Here is a 17,822-nt window from a genome sequence, read left to right on the forward strand (position 1 = left end):
GGCCACAATTACTTGTTAGGCAGCTGAGATAGGACTAGTCCTAACAAATGTTGGGCCTTTTCAAGGCGAGAATGAATAGGCTCTTATAGGGCAGATTGTACCATCCTAGACTGCATCTCACTTAACACCAGGTGCAATTGTCAAATACCTGCCTTAAAAAATCAATTAAGAAAGAAGAAAAAGATAACTTTTAGCACTGATAACGACTAAGATTTATAAAACTGTTGAAACTAGTTTCCCTGCGGATGTCTATTCATGGTATTTAGTTTCCCAAAGCTCGCATCAAAATCATGCTACCTTTGCCAAATGTTTGTGAATATTATGTGTGCACAATTTTGTCCGGATCTGTTAATGATAAGCATTATTGTAAGAAGAAAGCATAATTTTACCTGTATTTATCTTTCAAATCATTTCAGTTAAAATATGTTCGCTCATTATTTTCAGATCCGCACTACCCACGTATGAATAATAACTTTAAGCACCAGTTAAGGGAAATTGCTCTTAGTTTATAATAAACTACTTACCAGCGTGGAGCATCTCATTAAGGCAATTATTACGAGTCTCTTCATCGAAGATTGCGTAGGTAGGTCGTAATCGCTTCAAAATATCGTAAGAAAAACAAAACACTTAGCGAAATAATAAAACGTTAAAACTTTACACGTGCCTTGCTCCTTGAATTTGTGCCTAATCAAATTGATTTTCGTACGAAATGTTTTGCAAAGATTGTGCAAAAAATTTAACCGGGAAAGCGAACATTAAAAATATAACCGATGTTCCGTATTATAAAAGACTAGCTTTCCGCCCGCGGCTTCGCCCGCGTGGAATTTTGTCTGTCACAGAAAAACTTTATCGCGCGCGTCCCTGTTTCAAAAACCGGGATAAAAACTATCCTATGTTCTTTCCCGGGACTCAAACTATCTCTATGCCAAATTTCATCAAAATCGGTTGCGAGGTTTAAGCGGGAAAGCGTAACAGACAGACAGACAGACAGAGTTACTTTCGCATTTATAATATTAGTTGGGATATTAGTTGGGATGATAAGTAGTATAGGCGAAATTATTGAAGATTTTTTGACTAAATTGATTATTGTGATTGATAATAATGTCGGAGTCGTACATTATCAGCATTATAATGATTGCACTGATTTTGTTTTCATTGAAATCTCAAGATACATAGTTTGATTTCTACAAAGGAACGCAAACAAGCCGAGCGCGAGGCAGAAAATCCTTTAAGTATTTAATTTGCAATTTTTTCTCGTCATAAGGCGATTTGCCTTGTAATTCGCCAATTATTTCGCTCTCAAATTGAGCGTAATTTTCAACGGCTGGGTATTAGACGGTATCGGCGCGAACGAAAATAAGCAGATAATGATGTGCTGGAGTCGATAAATCTGAAGACTTTTTGACTGGGGCTCGATTGTGAAGAGAGGGGAAGACGCAATGAAAAGTAGGGTGAATGGTATACGTTGTACACTAATTTGAATTTTTACGTTTTAGAGGCACATTATTGGAGTTAATGTCAATAGTTATACGTGAATAGTGGTAGATTCAAAAGCGATGATTTTTTAAATAAATTAAATATTCTTACATAATAAGACAATTAAGGAAGGACTTAACTTTGGTAGAGCTTACACTCTTTAGAATGACAAAGACTGGTGAAGGTTGCAAAAAGCGCCTAGGACAGCTATGAACCAATCATGCTGGAAATCCTTGGGAAAGGCCTTTGTCCAGCAGTGGACGTCCTTTGGTTGAAACGAAAGTGCACACCTACGTAGTCAAGCGAAATATTATAATTCAAACTAGCTAATTCTGACTTATGTTATGGAAATGTATATCGTATTGATTGATTTTAAAGTCTTACTTCAAATTCGTTTCAGCTAAACGACGTCCACTGCCGGACAAAGGCCTCCCCCAAGGTTTTCCATAATGAACGGTCCTGCGCTGCCCGCATCCAGGTTCTACCCGCGACCTTTACCAGATCGTCGGTCCACCTAGTAGGAGGCCTGCCCACGCTACGTCTTCCAGCCCGTGGTCGCCACTCGAGAACTTTCCTGCCCCAACGGCCATCATCTCTACGAGTTATGTGCCCCGCCCACTGCCACTTGAATTTAGCAATTCTGCGATTCATTCTTACTTCAAATTAGGTAGATACTAAATAGTAGGTTTCCTACCGATTATATTATTTGCACAAATTGCAATTCTAAAATGAGCATCTTTCCTGCTCTCAGCAGCTAACGTGTACGTTTCGAGTTCGAGGAGGTTTAGCGTCAATTAGACGGCTCTTCTCTCAACAGGCACGAAGTACAAGTATCGCCTCCGTTGATGTCGAGAGAGATTTAACTTAGCATCCGTATTATATTTTGAAAATACGTACCTAAGGTGTAATGATAAATCGATATTCCAATTATCGTATCAACTAACTTGACCCAAACGACGAACACGTTTTGTACAAGTAGATAGTGGACAAAAATAGGTGCAAATAATGGCGTGACAAGCTAAACATTGTGGCATTTTATCCAGTTGTGATATAGGCGATTTTACAGCAAAAACGTAAAGTCTGAAATACTGTATTCGGTAAAATCATACTACCATTTGCCCCTAGTGGGGTTTGAACCCACACCCGCGGCTGTAGTTTACAACCGTGGACTATTAGAGCAGGCAATTATCATAAAAATATCTAGATAATATTCTTCAAGCGTCTTAGATAGAGTTAAAATTAGTAGGTACTTGACAAAAAGATTTTTAGTGTCGAGTAAATTTACTACTGAAAATGCTCTCAATAATGTATATTTCATACTATTTGCAGAGAATAATAAATTGCAAACCAGTGAAATGTCGAATATTCCACGTAGAGATTTTCATATCGGAAACGAATGCTGTGGAAGCATACGGCCAAATGAAATTAAAATTGAAAATATTGGAATATTGGTATGTAATTCATTTCCCTAGAATATCCGTGAACTATTTTTGCAAATAGACGGTGGACCAATACTTGGTCATGTGATATATGAAAACGGCAGTAAATCGCAGGAAGCGCGCCGCGGACTGGCCGGGCGCGATATTAATATCGCGTGATGAATGATGAACGATGACGTCGTAATTTACAATTTTTCATTTGAAACAAATATTAAAATGTTCACCTGCAATTCTAAGTTAACGTGGGTGATGTTACATTTCGTTCTTTGAATTCACATGTTTGTAACCGCAGGAGTAGGGTGGGTAGTCGAACAGTGAACCAACCAGATACGCTGAACCACCGCCATATTTCAAAAAGTATGACATTGCCAGTTCCACCAAACGAGTCACTACGTGTCTCGTGGACGCCCTTCCCCTCTCCCGTAGTGCGCCGGCGACTGTGGCTAAGGTGTGACGTGTGGCTGCGAATTCTTTCTTTCTCGACGAAAAAAGATAGTTTTTTCAGAGAAGCCTTACGATTTTTGTATATTTTGCTATTTATATTAAGTACGAAATCTATTTGGTATCAAAATTATTGTAGTTTTATCTGTTTAATGAGCACATTCCATGATGACCATTCCGCGTACTTCTTATTGTTTGTGGACTCATAAGTTGAATAGTGTATGTTTTGAACAGTGAACCAGGTTTTCAAAGTACACAGTGAACCGGTTGACTGTTTTTTATTTAAGCACCAAACGGTTGATTAATTACCTAAAGGCTTTAAGAGGCAATTTTCAGTTATTTTTGTTTAAAGAAGGATTTTTCTTTTCAATTGTGTCTTGTGTTATTTTTGTTTTCTGTGATTTTTTAAATGAAGACTTTTTGTTTACCACCAAAAAGGTTGATTATTGATTACTTGAAGGCTTTATTAGACAATGTTTAGTTATTTTTGTTAAAAGAAGCATTTTTCTTTTAATTTGGGTTTTGTGTGAGTTTCGTTGTTATTTTTTGGTTTCTGTGATTTTTAAATGAAGACTGTTTGTTGAAATAAGCATTTTTATTTTCATTTGATTTTTGTGTTGTAAAAATAAAAGCTGATTATCTAAAATTATGTTGTTTATTTTCCAAAATTATAATTTTTACTCGTAATGAACTACATGGTTCACTGTTGAAATGTGGGTGGTTCAGTGAACACTACCCGTAGTACACAGTGAGCCAAATTTCATTTTTTTTTTAAACTTGAATTATGTTTCCGTTTTATTGCTGAGGCTAATTATAGCCTAAAAATTAGAAACCTTATTAAATTACCTGACTGATAAGACCATAACGACATTTTTAGCTTCATTTTCCAGCTAATTAGAGCATTTAGAAAAAAGGCCGGTTCACTGTTCAACGATGCACCCTACACAATTCAGCTTGTACCGTGTGAAAAGTCACTAACAATTACGTGAAAGAAAAAGCTAATTATTTCTATTTTGGTCTGAACATTTTATTTCTTCATTCTTGTGCTATTTTAAACGCAATAGGGTATCAACTGAAACCTTTTCACATCAAAACTCAACGTATCATCGACGTATACGCAACTCTTTCACGGGGCCTCAGACCGTATTCACTTACGTCAACATCAAAAGACGACACAAAACGGGGGTTCCCATATTCGATGCTGTAACTGTACGGGGATTATCCCACCGTGCGCAAACAACCGTCCGCAAAGCCGAGCCGAGCACGTGAACTATGCTAACGAAAAGACGATAAAACCTTTATCTTATTACGTATATGCTTTCGAAAAAACTCACGGCGCGACACATGGACCAAATCCGTTTCGGTGGAGTTTCGCTGACCCTTTTACTCGCTAATGTACTTCCAACTAAATATTGGTTTAATGCAGTTTCCCATCGGAAATGGATTTTCGAGTTTCTGTTATGCAGCTGGATTTTCGAGAGAATTCTGTGATGGCGCGTGACCTGCATTCGCAATCCTGTTACGTCAAAGCTCATTCGGCGTGTTTGATATTCCAGGAATGTGGATTACGTTATAGTGAAATTTGATGTGGAAATAATATCTTTATTCAATTAGGATTTGAATGTAGCGCGAACAGTTCACTTCTCCGTATTGCTTCAAAGAAAGCATACGAAATCCGAAGCTTTTCCGGCGATATTTTCAATTTCCACAAAGGACTCCTTATGCCAAGATATCGACTTTCAAGTAGCCGATAAACGTATATTTTAACCGGCCGTCGTCGGCTCGTAAAGAATGATCCGGCGTCTCCGCGCCACCATTACTCGTGGTCGTGAAACATTCATGCGGATGACCGCGAGCGTTCGCGCAGGCTCTAGGGATGCCTCATAATACTCGGTTTAGCACTCGTAACTTTAGTGTTGGTAACCTTTTAGGTGTTAACAAGTAACTTTATTTTTGAATTTTTTCCGCTTCGCACACGTGAATTTCGGTGTGTCCCCCTTTCAAAAACCGGAATACTACTAATGATCCGGCGTCTCCGCGCTACCATAACTCGTGGTCGTGAAACATTCATGCGGATGACCGCGAGCGTGCGCGCAGGCTCTAGGGATGCCTCATAATACTCGGTTTAGCACCTGCAACTTGCACCATCTTACTTTAACTTTGACAAACGTCAAAAATCGGTCAATCTCCATATAAATAACGCCGGTTATCGTTATAGTTAGGCCCTTTTCACATGTCCCGGTTGCCGGCTAACCGGCGCCGGATACCCGGTGGTGAAGTAGCCTTACGGTCTAAATAAGGTGGTGCAACTCAGCCTTAGTGTTGGTAACCTGTTAGGTGTTGTTAACAGGTAACTTTCAGCTAAACCTTCCTGGTAAACTTCCTGAATTTCGATCTGTACCAGAAAGAATATCATTCACAACTTTCATTAACTGGGTAAAAACTATTTCAAGTTTTACCAGGGTAAAGTTTTTTACAGTTTAAAACTCTCTTTTCAAACTATCAAGTATCCTCAACTAAATACATATCCCATCAAAAACAATACTTGTCAAAAAAACCAAGTCTCGCAACTCAGTTGTTCTACGGTAAAAAGTTGTGAGATCCATGTAATACCAAGTCCAGGCCAGGAAATCTTTAACGTTTTACATAAATATATTGACTTGGCCATCGCATGAAAACACGTGTAAATTAAATTATTTAGTGCGATGGCCAAGTCAATATATTTATGTAAAACGTTAAAGATTTCCTGGCCTGGACTTGGTATTACATGGATCTCACAACTTTTTACCGTAGAACAACTGAGTTGCGAGACTTGGTTTTTTTGACAAGTATTGTTTTTGATGGGATCTCATTTCTTTTTGTATTTTGTAGACAGCAGTTATGTATCTAGAAAACTGGACCGAAATTGAAAAATTTTACTCGACTTGGCGGTTGCACTACCGTGCCCCCAAATCTCATTTCTTTTTGTATTTTGTAGACAGCAGTTATGTATCTAGAAAACTGGACCGAAATTGAAAAATTTTACTCGACTTGGCGGTTGCACTACCGTGCCCCCAAATATTTTAGTTTTTCCTTGATTCATACACCAAACACTACTTATATTCCAAATTTGAAGCTTCTAGGTCTGCTAGAAGTGCCTTAGAGTTTTGATGATCGGTGAGTCAGTGAGTGACAAAATTAAGTAACTTTGACCCGTTATAATTCTTAAACTACTGGTTCAAATTGAATGAAATTTTAAATATACCGTGTCTTTACAATGCCTGCATAGCTAATGAAAATTCAGCCTTCTAGTTTTATCCACAACGAAGTTACAGGCAGTCGAAAATGGCCTGAATTGCTTCGAGAAAAGGATGGTACGGCCGTGCCGCTTTTTTGCTCGACTTGGTGGGGGCACTGCGTGCCCCCAGATGTTCTAGGTTTCATTCTGTTTGTTTCAAATGCTGTTTCCATTCATCCATTTCCATAGCTTGAAATTATTTATTATCACATACCTCTTACAATCTATCTACGTATGTAACCGTAGTGTTTTCATTAAACTAGGTTGATCATCATTTATGAACCAACTACTTATTTATTTATTTATTCATATTAGGAAGACCAGGGTTTACATAATTACTACTGTTTTCATTATAACCTTGTTCCATCCAGTAGCGCTTGGTCTAACATATATTTAAATAAGTATTTTCTTTCCAGTGGACTTGCTGCAAATGCTAGAGTTTAACGTCACCGTGACGTTCCCGGCGGCACCGCTGCTCACCGTCATACTGGCGCTCGTTGGTAAGTCACATTTTTGTAGTAACCACCCATTATTTCTTCATACATTTTACACGTACCTTGACAGCTATACATTTAGTAAGATTAGCTCTTATTACGTGTGGCAAAACGTCGATCTCACCGTCGACGTTATACATCTGCCCTCCTAGACAAGTTGCACTTTTTGACCGAACGATAGAAAATCAAATTCGTCATAATCATAACTCCATACAAAAAAAGGCCTTTCGACCATTTTTCGACTGGTTTGGCATTATAATGTGCACTTTATCTAGTCTAGACCCACTGATTGTTACCTACGTTGATGATACAATAGTTTTATAGTTGCGTTAGTTTGACAGGCGAGTGAAATTCTATCTAACTTATTTTATTTGATTTTAATACGCGTCTGTTCAGGTTCCTCAAAAGTGTTCCCATGTGATAACACTTCAGAGAGATGCACTTGAGAGTTTTGTCACAGATTCAGTTAAAAATTATTGGATGCATACGCGCCAATGTATACAGGGTGGAATTTTGTAATGCCACCTGGAGGGAAAGTACTCTTAATATTGTAGATAGAAAAAAAATCTCAAAGAAAACATTCCTTTATTTTTGAAAAGAAATAGAACCACATTCAAAGATTTCCAAAAATTTGCTTGCCACACCCGGGAATCGAACCAACTAAAATCTGTTAAAAATTACACCCTGTATTTTTATTGCATCGATCGTTAGGGTTAAGTATAAGGATGAAATATATCTAACAAACTTGATAAATCAAATGAAAGGAATACCATGAAATCTTACATTACTTTAATTATGTGCAGAAAATTGTATGGTATGGTAGTGAATTTTCGAAAATTTTTCGAAAATCTATGAATGCAGTTCTTTTTCTTTTCAAAAATAAAGGAATGTTTTCTTTCAGTAAAATTTTCTATCTACAGTATTAAGAGTACTTTCCCTGGAGGTGGCATTACAAAATTCCACCCTGTATGTCATCAGCAAATATACAACGAATGTAAACAGCCATCCTATTTATTTATACAAACCGGTGTTTTTAGAATTTACGTAGGACGTTAATTTGCTGGTTCCCGATTTTCCAGGTAACGAGCAAACCTATTTGAGTCTATAGTTCTGATTATTTATTTATTTTAGCTGGATTCAGTCAAGTCCGGTAATTCAATAGCTTTCAATTGAAGGTACTGCTTAAAGGGAATACTTGGAAGTCGCGTACAATAAGATATTTTGTTTCTATTGAATTTGATAATAATGTCAATCTTGGTTTTAATGATACTCAATAAAATTCCTTGTATTATTGTATAGGCCTTCCGGGTACCTACCCCTACTTATATGAATGAATTATTGATTAATTATTACGGAGATAAAATCTATGTGAAAACAAAAAAAAATTTTTCTTAAAAAAATCTAGGTACTGGTCTTTCCACTAGACCACAGAGGGGGCTAAAATGATCTTATATTAATTAAATCCTATCGTAAAAGATATCAGTTGCTGATGAGAAACTCGGCGAGGAATTTAGTCTCGTTACCTACGATAATATACCTCATGTAGTCTCACTATTCCAATGTATTTTTTTGTTACATAAATCTTATCTAATAACCAAGACAGTTTTTCTATTACAACACCTTCATTTCAGGCAAATAACAACAAAAATAATCTATCTAAACTAATACTCGTAATATGATGTGACAATCGTTCGTTTCAGCCAAATGACGTCCACCGCTGGACATAGGCCTCCCCCAAGGTTTTCCACAATGAACGGTCTTGCGCTGCCCGCATCCAGGCTCTTCCCGCGACCTTTACCAGATCGTCGGTCCACCTAGTAGGAGACCTGCCCACATTACATCTTCCAGCCCGATGTGACAATAAACACAAATTAATAAAGTAAAATATTATTCTGTCAGCAGCATTTTGCGTGCTGAATACAATTTATGAAATGACAGAAATCCTCTACGTTGATATTGATCGCGCTACCTGGAATTATCCTTTTATGCCTTTATTTCTGTTTTTGCATAAACATTTTCTCGTGCCGGATATTTCGCTTTTCATAACAGATGTAAAATTATTTCACGGAACTCGACTGAGTGTATTTCATCCGTGATGCTACAAAATAGTTCTGAAATTATTCGGTATTCATTCGCAAATGTTTATTAGGTATGCTCGCTGTATTGAATAAATTGTATTAATAAAGCAGTTTTACTTTATACAATTTGTGTATTTGTAGCAAATTATTATTTATTAATGTTTTAAAAGCTCATAAGCGGATTAACAAAAAGTATTAAAAACGATTTTATCAATACTGTTTGAAGTGAGATTGTCTTCCATGATGATTGTATGTCTTCATTCGAAATTGAAAATAGGTCGATTTAACCAAATAAATAATTTTGGATAACATCTGTGATCAAAAAATTTCATGAAACCAACTATTTTCAGTTTTCTAAACTTTATGTAACATACACTCCTCTTTCACTGCACCTCATGAAAATAACATTATACGCTTCTTTCTCATAAATAACAGAAAATTGCAGGATTTTGTTTCTTTAAATAATGTCTTTTACATAAACTGTGAAAACTACATAGAGTGCTGCCAATTAATATCGGCACCATGTATGTACCATAGCAGCAGTTTGTGTTCACTAGCTGTTTGTATAATATGCCGTGTCACATAATTTTCAACATAAGCTTGATGCGCGTTAACTTATGTAATACACGAGCTTGAAACTGAAAATTAATATGGTGTAGGATGTGACAAGTGCAGTGCTAGGGTGTCGGCGCGTTAACACCACGCGTACGCTCAAGCGACGCGCGACGCGATGGCGCCGAGACGCGTGCCAGTGTGGTGGTACGGTAGGCTCATTGAAATGTTACTAGGTTTTAAAGAGCTACTTTAAGGCGCGCGGTATCTTATGAAATACACGAGCTTGAAACTGAAAATTAACATGGTATAGGATGTAAGCATCAATGTAACAATTTCTGGTAAACCAAATAAAAAAATAAAATGTGACAAGGGCAGTGCTAGGGTGTCGGCGTGTTAACACCACGCGTACGCTCAAGCGACGCGCTCATGCAATTGGCTCATTGCAATGTTACTAGGTTTTAAAGAGCTACATTAAGGCTCTAGCTAGACAAATGGACTACATTTCTGCAGTTACACGAGCTTGAAACTGAAAATTATTATGGTGTAGGATGTGACAAGTGCAGTGCTAGGGTGTCGGCGCGTTAACACCACGCGTACGCTCAAGCGACGCGCGACGCGATGGCGCCGAGACGCGTACCAGTGTGGTGGTACAGTAGGCTCATTGTAATGGTACTAGGTTTTAAAGAGCTACACTAAGGCTCTAGACAAATGGACTACATACATTTCTGCAGTTACACGAGTTTGAAACTGAAAATTAATATGGTGTAGGATGTGACAAGTGCAGTGCTGGGGTTTTGGCGCGTTAACACCACGCGTAACGCTCAAGCGACGCGCGACGCGGTGGCGCCGAAACGCGTACCAGTGTGGTGGTGCAGTAGGCTCATTGACATGTTACTAGGTTTTAAAGAGTTACTTTAAGGCGCGCGGTATCTTATGAAATACACGAGCTTGAAACTGAAAATTAATATGGTGTAGGATGTGACAAGTGCAGTGCTGGGGTTTTGGCGCGTTAACACCACGCGTAACGCTCAAGCGACGCGACGCTGAGACGCGTACCAGCGTGCGTGGTGCAGTAGACTCATTGAAATGTTAGCAGGTTATAAGCTAGCTAGCTACATTAGCTACCTTAAGGCTCTAATCAGAAGAATTACATTTCAAGCAGTTAAATGCAGTTGCCAATGTAATACCAACCAACAGTGCACTTCGATTGCAAGACTTGCTGTAGAGGAAGTATTCGAATGGCAAAATATGTATGTGTCAAGGACAGAATTTAAAGGTAAATTAGAAAAATATGGTTTTTCATTTTGCTCTCTTCATAATATGTATTACAAAATATTATGCAGAGAATCAGTATGTGAGCTTTTCGACCGATTATGAACTCTGTAGAACGCAATAGTAGAGTCATACATATTTATTTTATAACATTGTCAAAGTATTACACCTGAAAATCAGGAGATTTATATTTAGAGTTTAATACGGAGGAATCGTCATCTACACCTACACAGTCGAGTTCTTTTGAGAATTTCGGCCAATATTAAATCTTAGGAGTGTAGGCGTTTCATATTAAATGGCTCTTTACTAAAATAGTCTCTTTGTAGGGTACAATTTAATAAAACATATTAGTTATATTAGGACTGAGCCTACTGCTCAATTCACACCGTCTTATTTAGACCTGCACGTTTTCACTTTGATATTCCGACGGCTGCCTCGCATAATAATGTGCCAAGTGCCACTTGACATTATTCACGATTGGTACTCTATTAATATTAAATGAGGATGATTGTTCACACTCCAATGGAAGTTACATGTTCAGATTTTTCGTGTGTCAGCAATGTTCGTCTCTAACACGGTTTCCGTGTAAGGTGTCATTTCTTAAAATACACACGATTTCAACTAAATACGTAAACGTGGGAAGGTGGAAGTGTATTTTTTTGTTACTACGTCAGGTCAATTGAGTGTACGATTATGTTGATTAAAGCAGAGCTTCCTTAAAGCCTTTAACAACAATCAGGTTACACGTGTAGCGTTAACATATTCTGGAATCCGAATAATCACTTTCCATTGGCACGTTACAAGAATACCACCCACCTGGAGATACGAGTACGAAGCTTTTGTGATAAACCCCTTTCTAGTTTTCTATTTGTGGGCGAGTGGATTTAATAAGTGATAAATTCGGTTCTCGCCGTTTTTTCCTCATGAAATATCTAGTATCTCGGTAACGTTTGGTTTGACCATTTTTCGCGGCGCGTCTTCATGGTAACGTTAGTAGGTCGGTCGATTCAACAAGTAAGTCGGGCGCGGCGCCTGTTGCGCGGTGGTGGGTAGTGGGTAGGGGGGAGTTAGGTAGTACCCACTACCCAACCCCCCCTTGCCTGTTGCGTCTCGGAGACGCCGCCGCCCACCGTAACGCCCGTGCTGCCATACTGGATACTTCTGACCCACTTATTTACGTTACAGCTCGTTACAGGAACTATCCAGTTATAACCGAGCACTCGCATGTCCAATTGAGTTCTGCAATAAAACGCTTTATTTAGCTCGAAGACTAACGCTCTGGTGTGCAGTGTACCGTAAGGTTTTGATTCCAACTATTCTTCTGCCTCTTTAACTCTGAAGGGAATCAGTATTGAACAGATACTGAGTCAGTCGTCCGCATATTACTTATAGTGACAAAATAGCTGTTGATGCATACTTTCGTACACTTTTCAACAATAACACATATGGGGTTATATGTTACTTCGATGAATCATGTAGAGCTTGAGATAAAAGCTTGACCCTTCTCTTCCACGCAGCTCCATCAAAATGAGAGTTCATGATCAATTGGAAAATGATAGAATCGTAAACAAGGCACTCGTTTATAAAATATTTACACGCATATGAAGTCGCAGGTACCATACATCTAGTTAGTACACAACCCTTATGTCTGAGAAATATCAAACGAAATGAGTGTACACGTTCACTTTGAAGTCACAATTTAACGACTCATTCTAAGTGCTCGCAGATTTGTTTGCGTTCCTACGATAACGATTTGTATCTCGCGTTTGATAAGAGCAAATATGGTGTTTGTAGACGTGGTGTGATTGTTCACTTTGTGGCTTGTGCACATCATTAGGCCCCGTCCTATTTATTTGAACTTCTTTTGAGCTGCCTCAAACTCAAAGGCTCCATTAGGTGAAATTATGAAACGATGAGAAAATGTATTGCGATATTTTTAGCTAGCCGAGTATCGTTACAAAAAATCGCTTGATACAACGTTATTGAGTTACTTTTAGTGAAAATATTTTAACATTATACGTAACTCGAGCAATTTAAAAACAATTTCTGATACAAACTTAGTTTTTATGTTTTAAACGGCTGCAGAATATAAATGGGCTAGTTATACAACTGTTTACAACAAAAATATTATTGAACACGGTTTGTACTTGTAAGCAATTTCAGGGGCAATTTACATTGAGTATAAGCAAGCAACAGCTCCAGTATTTCGGCGGGTAAACAATAACAGAGCAGAAGGTCGAGTCGCTGCCAACAAAAGGATTGAGTTGTGTAATTAGGCTGTTGGTATTATTATTAAAGTACCCACCTACAGCTAAAGCCGTAGCTATAAAATGTTATTAGTGTAAACATAAGTGTACACTGTAAATAAAAGTATCCGGTGAGCTACCGCTATTGTTTTGCGCAAAATGTTTCACGAGTAATAATACTGTTGCAGTACAAGTTGGATAAAACGAAGGAACTACCTAAAAAAAAACTACTGTAAAATGTTAACTTCATTTGTAAATTTAAAACCTTGTACATAAATAAACGTCTATAAAGTATGGAGACTACAAGTTTGCTCGTAGACATTCGCGAGAAACTAAAAAACTTGCTCTAAAAAATACATTATTGATTTAATATTCAAGAAATTGTTTTGTTTGAAACCGAACTCCGGCGATTTCAGCCGGAGATTTAAAAAAAACCTGTCACTCAGATTTCAATCTTCTTTCAAGTTTCTGCCTTTACCACACAATCCTGTATCAACATTGTGAATCGCCATTATTGAGATTAGTTCTCATAGATCTTTTTGAAAATCCTAAATCAACAATGAACCTCTCACAACACTGAAATATGTAGTGAAATCAATACGTAAATATGCTAAGAAAGATGACTCAATATTTAGGACCGTAAAAATAAAATTACAACGTCCAAAAAGCAATACGAAGGAGTCCGTTTCCGAAATTAATCGCAGGATATGCAGCGTCGTGCTAGAGGCGAGATTGGAAGGTCTGCTGCGACGATAATTGAGTCAGACGTACCGTACCGTACTGAGTCTGGGATACATCGTGTAATATCGCGGGACTCGTGCCGATATTGCATGCACGAAAGATGCGACATCTTGGTTGAGCTAGCGTGGAGGTTGAAAGTTACATGATGGAAGTATAGTAAATTAAAGTTTGTAGATTTAGGTACAGTCAGAACTATTTGACGCTAACTGTACATGTTTGAACTACTCCTGCGTTAAACCCTTTATGATAATAGAGGTGTAGAAGCATCTTCTACTGTTTGTAATAGAGTATCTTAGGTAATTTTACACACCACCATCCACCTAGCTCCATAATTTACTTAGTTCACTTATGCTGTGGGATGTAGAAAGTTAATTAGAGCATACTTTATAATTTTTGCTATAATGTGTCATATGAGTAAGTTTCTTAGCGGTCTAATTACGAAGTTACGATAGAAGAACAAGAATATCATCCGATAAATATGTTTTCTGTTATCTACCTACACTAATAAACATAAAGAATGAAGTACTAAGTGCATTTTGTACCACGAGAAAACAAGTGTTTCGTGTGTACAAAACATTTATAACGGCACATGAAAATAAGTACCTAATTGAAGCCCACTTCAACAATTCAAAACGTTAGACGGAACAAATTATAATACTCTACCGTCTCAAAGTTTTCAAAGAAAGGTTTATTTTTAGGCGGAAGAGATTTAATAATATGTCATCTTTTTAATTCGAAGTCCCCCCCAAGTTGTCTCCAGTCATTTCGGGTGGCTTACGAGTTTTAAATTTCAATCTGGTCTCGGAGATGTTATCGCCCCCGTTGCTTGGAACCCTGGAGGACCTGTCAAGTGTGAGAGGGTTTTTGTGACGTCCTATTCTGTATACCTAGTGGAAAAGACATAAAAAGACAAAGCACATGTGAGACCCAATCTAACTTCAAGAAAGTTTAAAATCTAGTATAGGCATACTTTTTTGTTAGCGGCCAAAATATACTTACTTAGGTACACAGCCATCTCTTGAAATGGTCATACTAGAAAGACATTGATCTTATCATAGCAAACGAAACACAATAATTAAGCAGTTCGAAGTCCCCCCCAAGTTGTCTCCAGTCATTTCGGGTGGCTTACGAGTTTTAAATTTCAATCTGGTCTCGGAGATGCTATCGCCCCCGTTGCTTGGAACCCTGGAGGACCTGTCAAGTGTGAGAGGGTTTTTGTGACGCCCTATTCTGTATAGTGGAAAAAGACATAAAAAGACAAAGCACATGTGAGACCCAATTTAACTTCAAGAAAGTTTAAAATCTAGTATAGGCATACTTTTTTGTTAGGGGCCAAAATATACTTACTTAGGTACACAGCCATCTCTTGAAATTGTCATACTAGAAAGACATTGGTTTTATCATAGCAAACGAAACACAATAATTAAGCAGTTCGAAGTCCCCCCCAAGTTGTCTCCAGTCATTTCGGGTGGCTTACGAGTTTTAAATTTCAATCTGGTCTCGGAGATGCTATCGCCCCCGTTGCTCGGAACCCTGGAGGACCTGTCAAGTGTGAGAGCTTTTTGGGACGCACTATTCTGTATACTGAAGAAAGTCACAGAAAACTGAGCACATCTAATATAACTTTTAAAAAGTCCAAAATCTAGTGTACGCACACTTTTTTCATCAAGGGCCAGAAAAAGGACAGATGAACAAATCACAGGTGGCCAAACACTATCTCCAAGTTATGTACTATGTACCTAGCTCCAGTTATTAGTTTTTAATGCAGAACAAAGAACGGTGTTATTTGCCTACAAACACACCTGATGTTAAGTGAGATGCTGTCTAGGATTATACATTTGCCTATTCACTCTCACCTTGAAGTTTTCGTCTTTATCTGCTGTTTGAAACAAGCTCCCTTTAAATAACTATTAAGTGCCGTTTGGTTGTCGCGTCGCTCTACACTGATTTAAAATAACCGGTGCTGAAAGTGCTCCCAATCTCATTTTACAATAACGACGGAACCCTAAATCGCGTCTGCTTAAAGGAGATTAAACCCAATCCGTTCGCTGAGAGGTTCGGCATATTTAATAAGGTCTATTATCTACGCCACTGTCACGATCTCCAGATGTTTCAATTACAAGTCTGGACTGCGGACCACCTGAATCTGGTATTTTAAAACTATTTGAGCTTGGCCTTAATTATTGTATTTTTGTCAAAGTAAATACTTAAATGACTAGGATTAGAAATAGTTCTGGATTCCTCAATAAACATAGATAACAGCTACACCGATCTTATGCTGGCTGGATTTTAGAGGCTATAGTAGGTATATGAAACGACAGTAACGAAGAAGTGCACTAATTAGTATCCTGATGATTGCGTAATTTTCAAAACAGGATTTCGAGTAACAAAAGCTCATGACATCTTGTTACGATTGACGAAGTACGAGGGGCGGCTGAAAAGTTTTGAGCCTAAGTATCTTCAAGTGCTATTATTGACTCGCTTTAAATTTATTTAATTTGCCAATAACCTCCTTAGTATATGTACAAAGTTTCATTTCATTAGCGTCATCACGCTTTTAGTAATTAATCAGTAAACATCATCATGTCTCAGTCATCCGCGCAATGTACGAAATCGAAGTACACAGTTGTCATAAAACTCCTCAAAAAGAGGAACAAAGCGCTGACGGTAACATTTGAAGAGATGTCTACAGTTTATGGGGAGTCTGGGCCTTCATTTGCCATCATGAAATATTGGATCCGATAGTTCAAGCATGGCAGGGAGTCTCTAAAAGATGACCGCAAGTCAGGGCGGCCAGATTTCGCCATTAACGAATAAAATAATGAAAACTTAAAAAATCTTGCTTTAGAGATCAGCGAATTAAGTTGTGACAGATAGCTGAAGCCATAGGCATTAACAAAGAACGTAACGGCGATATTTTTCATACTCATTTGCACATGAAATAGGGGTGCGCGCGATGGGTGCCAAAAATGCTCTCGCCGCTCGACAACCAGCGTCGAGTCACAACTTCGCAGGAGTTTTAGGACATCTTTGACAATAATCCTAACAATTTTTTTTTTCACATTATCACTATTGATACATAATAGATCCGGCAGTACGATCTAGAGTCAAAATAAGAGTCACTGCAATGGATTCAAAAGGGAAAACGCCGCCGCGGAAATTCAAAGTGGAGCGATCGACACCCAAGCTCATAGCCACTATTTTTGGGATTGTGGAGGAATTTTATTCATTGACTACCTACTTAAAAAAAACTACAATAAACGGGGATTATTATGCTGTACTGTTGATAGGAGTGCGTCAAGTGGTTGTTGAAATATTAAGAGGCAAACTGGCGAAAGGAAATCTGTTACTGCAAGACAATTCAACCGCGCACACGGCGCATGTTGCATGGCTTACCCCGGGTAAAACTGGATTTTAAGAAATTAATCACCCACCACACAGTTTAGTCCGATTCTCTAGCTATTTTGTCTAATTCTCAAATTGGAAAAAAGACCTCCAGGAACAAAGATTTTTGAGTGACAAAGAAAGGAAGGCGGCGTTAAAGGCTCATTTCGAAGGCAAAGATTGCGAATTTTTTTTCAGTGGGTTAAAAGCTCTTTTACACAAATGTAAGAAGTCCGTTGTAGTAGAGGGAGATTAAATAGAAAAATATATTTTTTGCACTTTTCTATCGGCATTTTTAATACCCTAGGCTCAAAACTTTTCAGCCTCCCCTCGTACCTATCAAAATTGTATTCAGTATCCACCTCTCAGCTTTCATACACGTGTCTTTTCCAGATATCGTATCGAACGTTGTAATAATT

The 17,822-nt window shown here is 38.1% G+C and overlaps 1 protein-coding gene across 1 annotated transcript in view; it reads left to right on the forward strand.

The window, feature by feature from the left end:
* LOC135079960 (uncharacterized) overlaps positions 1–17,822 on the forward strand; it is a 134,337-nt gene that overhangs the window by 25,420 nt on the left and 91,095 nt on the right. The window contains exon 8 of the mRNA XM_063974605.1: positions 7,050–7,133. Coding sequence (XP_063830675.1) covers positions 7,050–7,133 — 84 coding nt within the window. The remainder of the gene's footprint in view (positions 1–7,049; positions 7,134–17,822) is intronic.

This window comes from Ostrinia nubilalis, chromosome 17 (assembly GCF_963855985.1).
Source record: "Ostrinia nubilalis chromosome 17, ilOstNubi1.1, whole genome shotgun sequence".
Classification (NCBI taxonomy): Eukaryota; Metazoa; Arthropoda; class Insecta; order Lepidoptera; family Crambidae; genus Ostrinia; species Ostrinia nubilalis.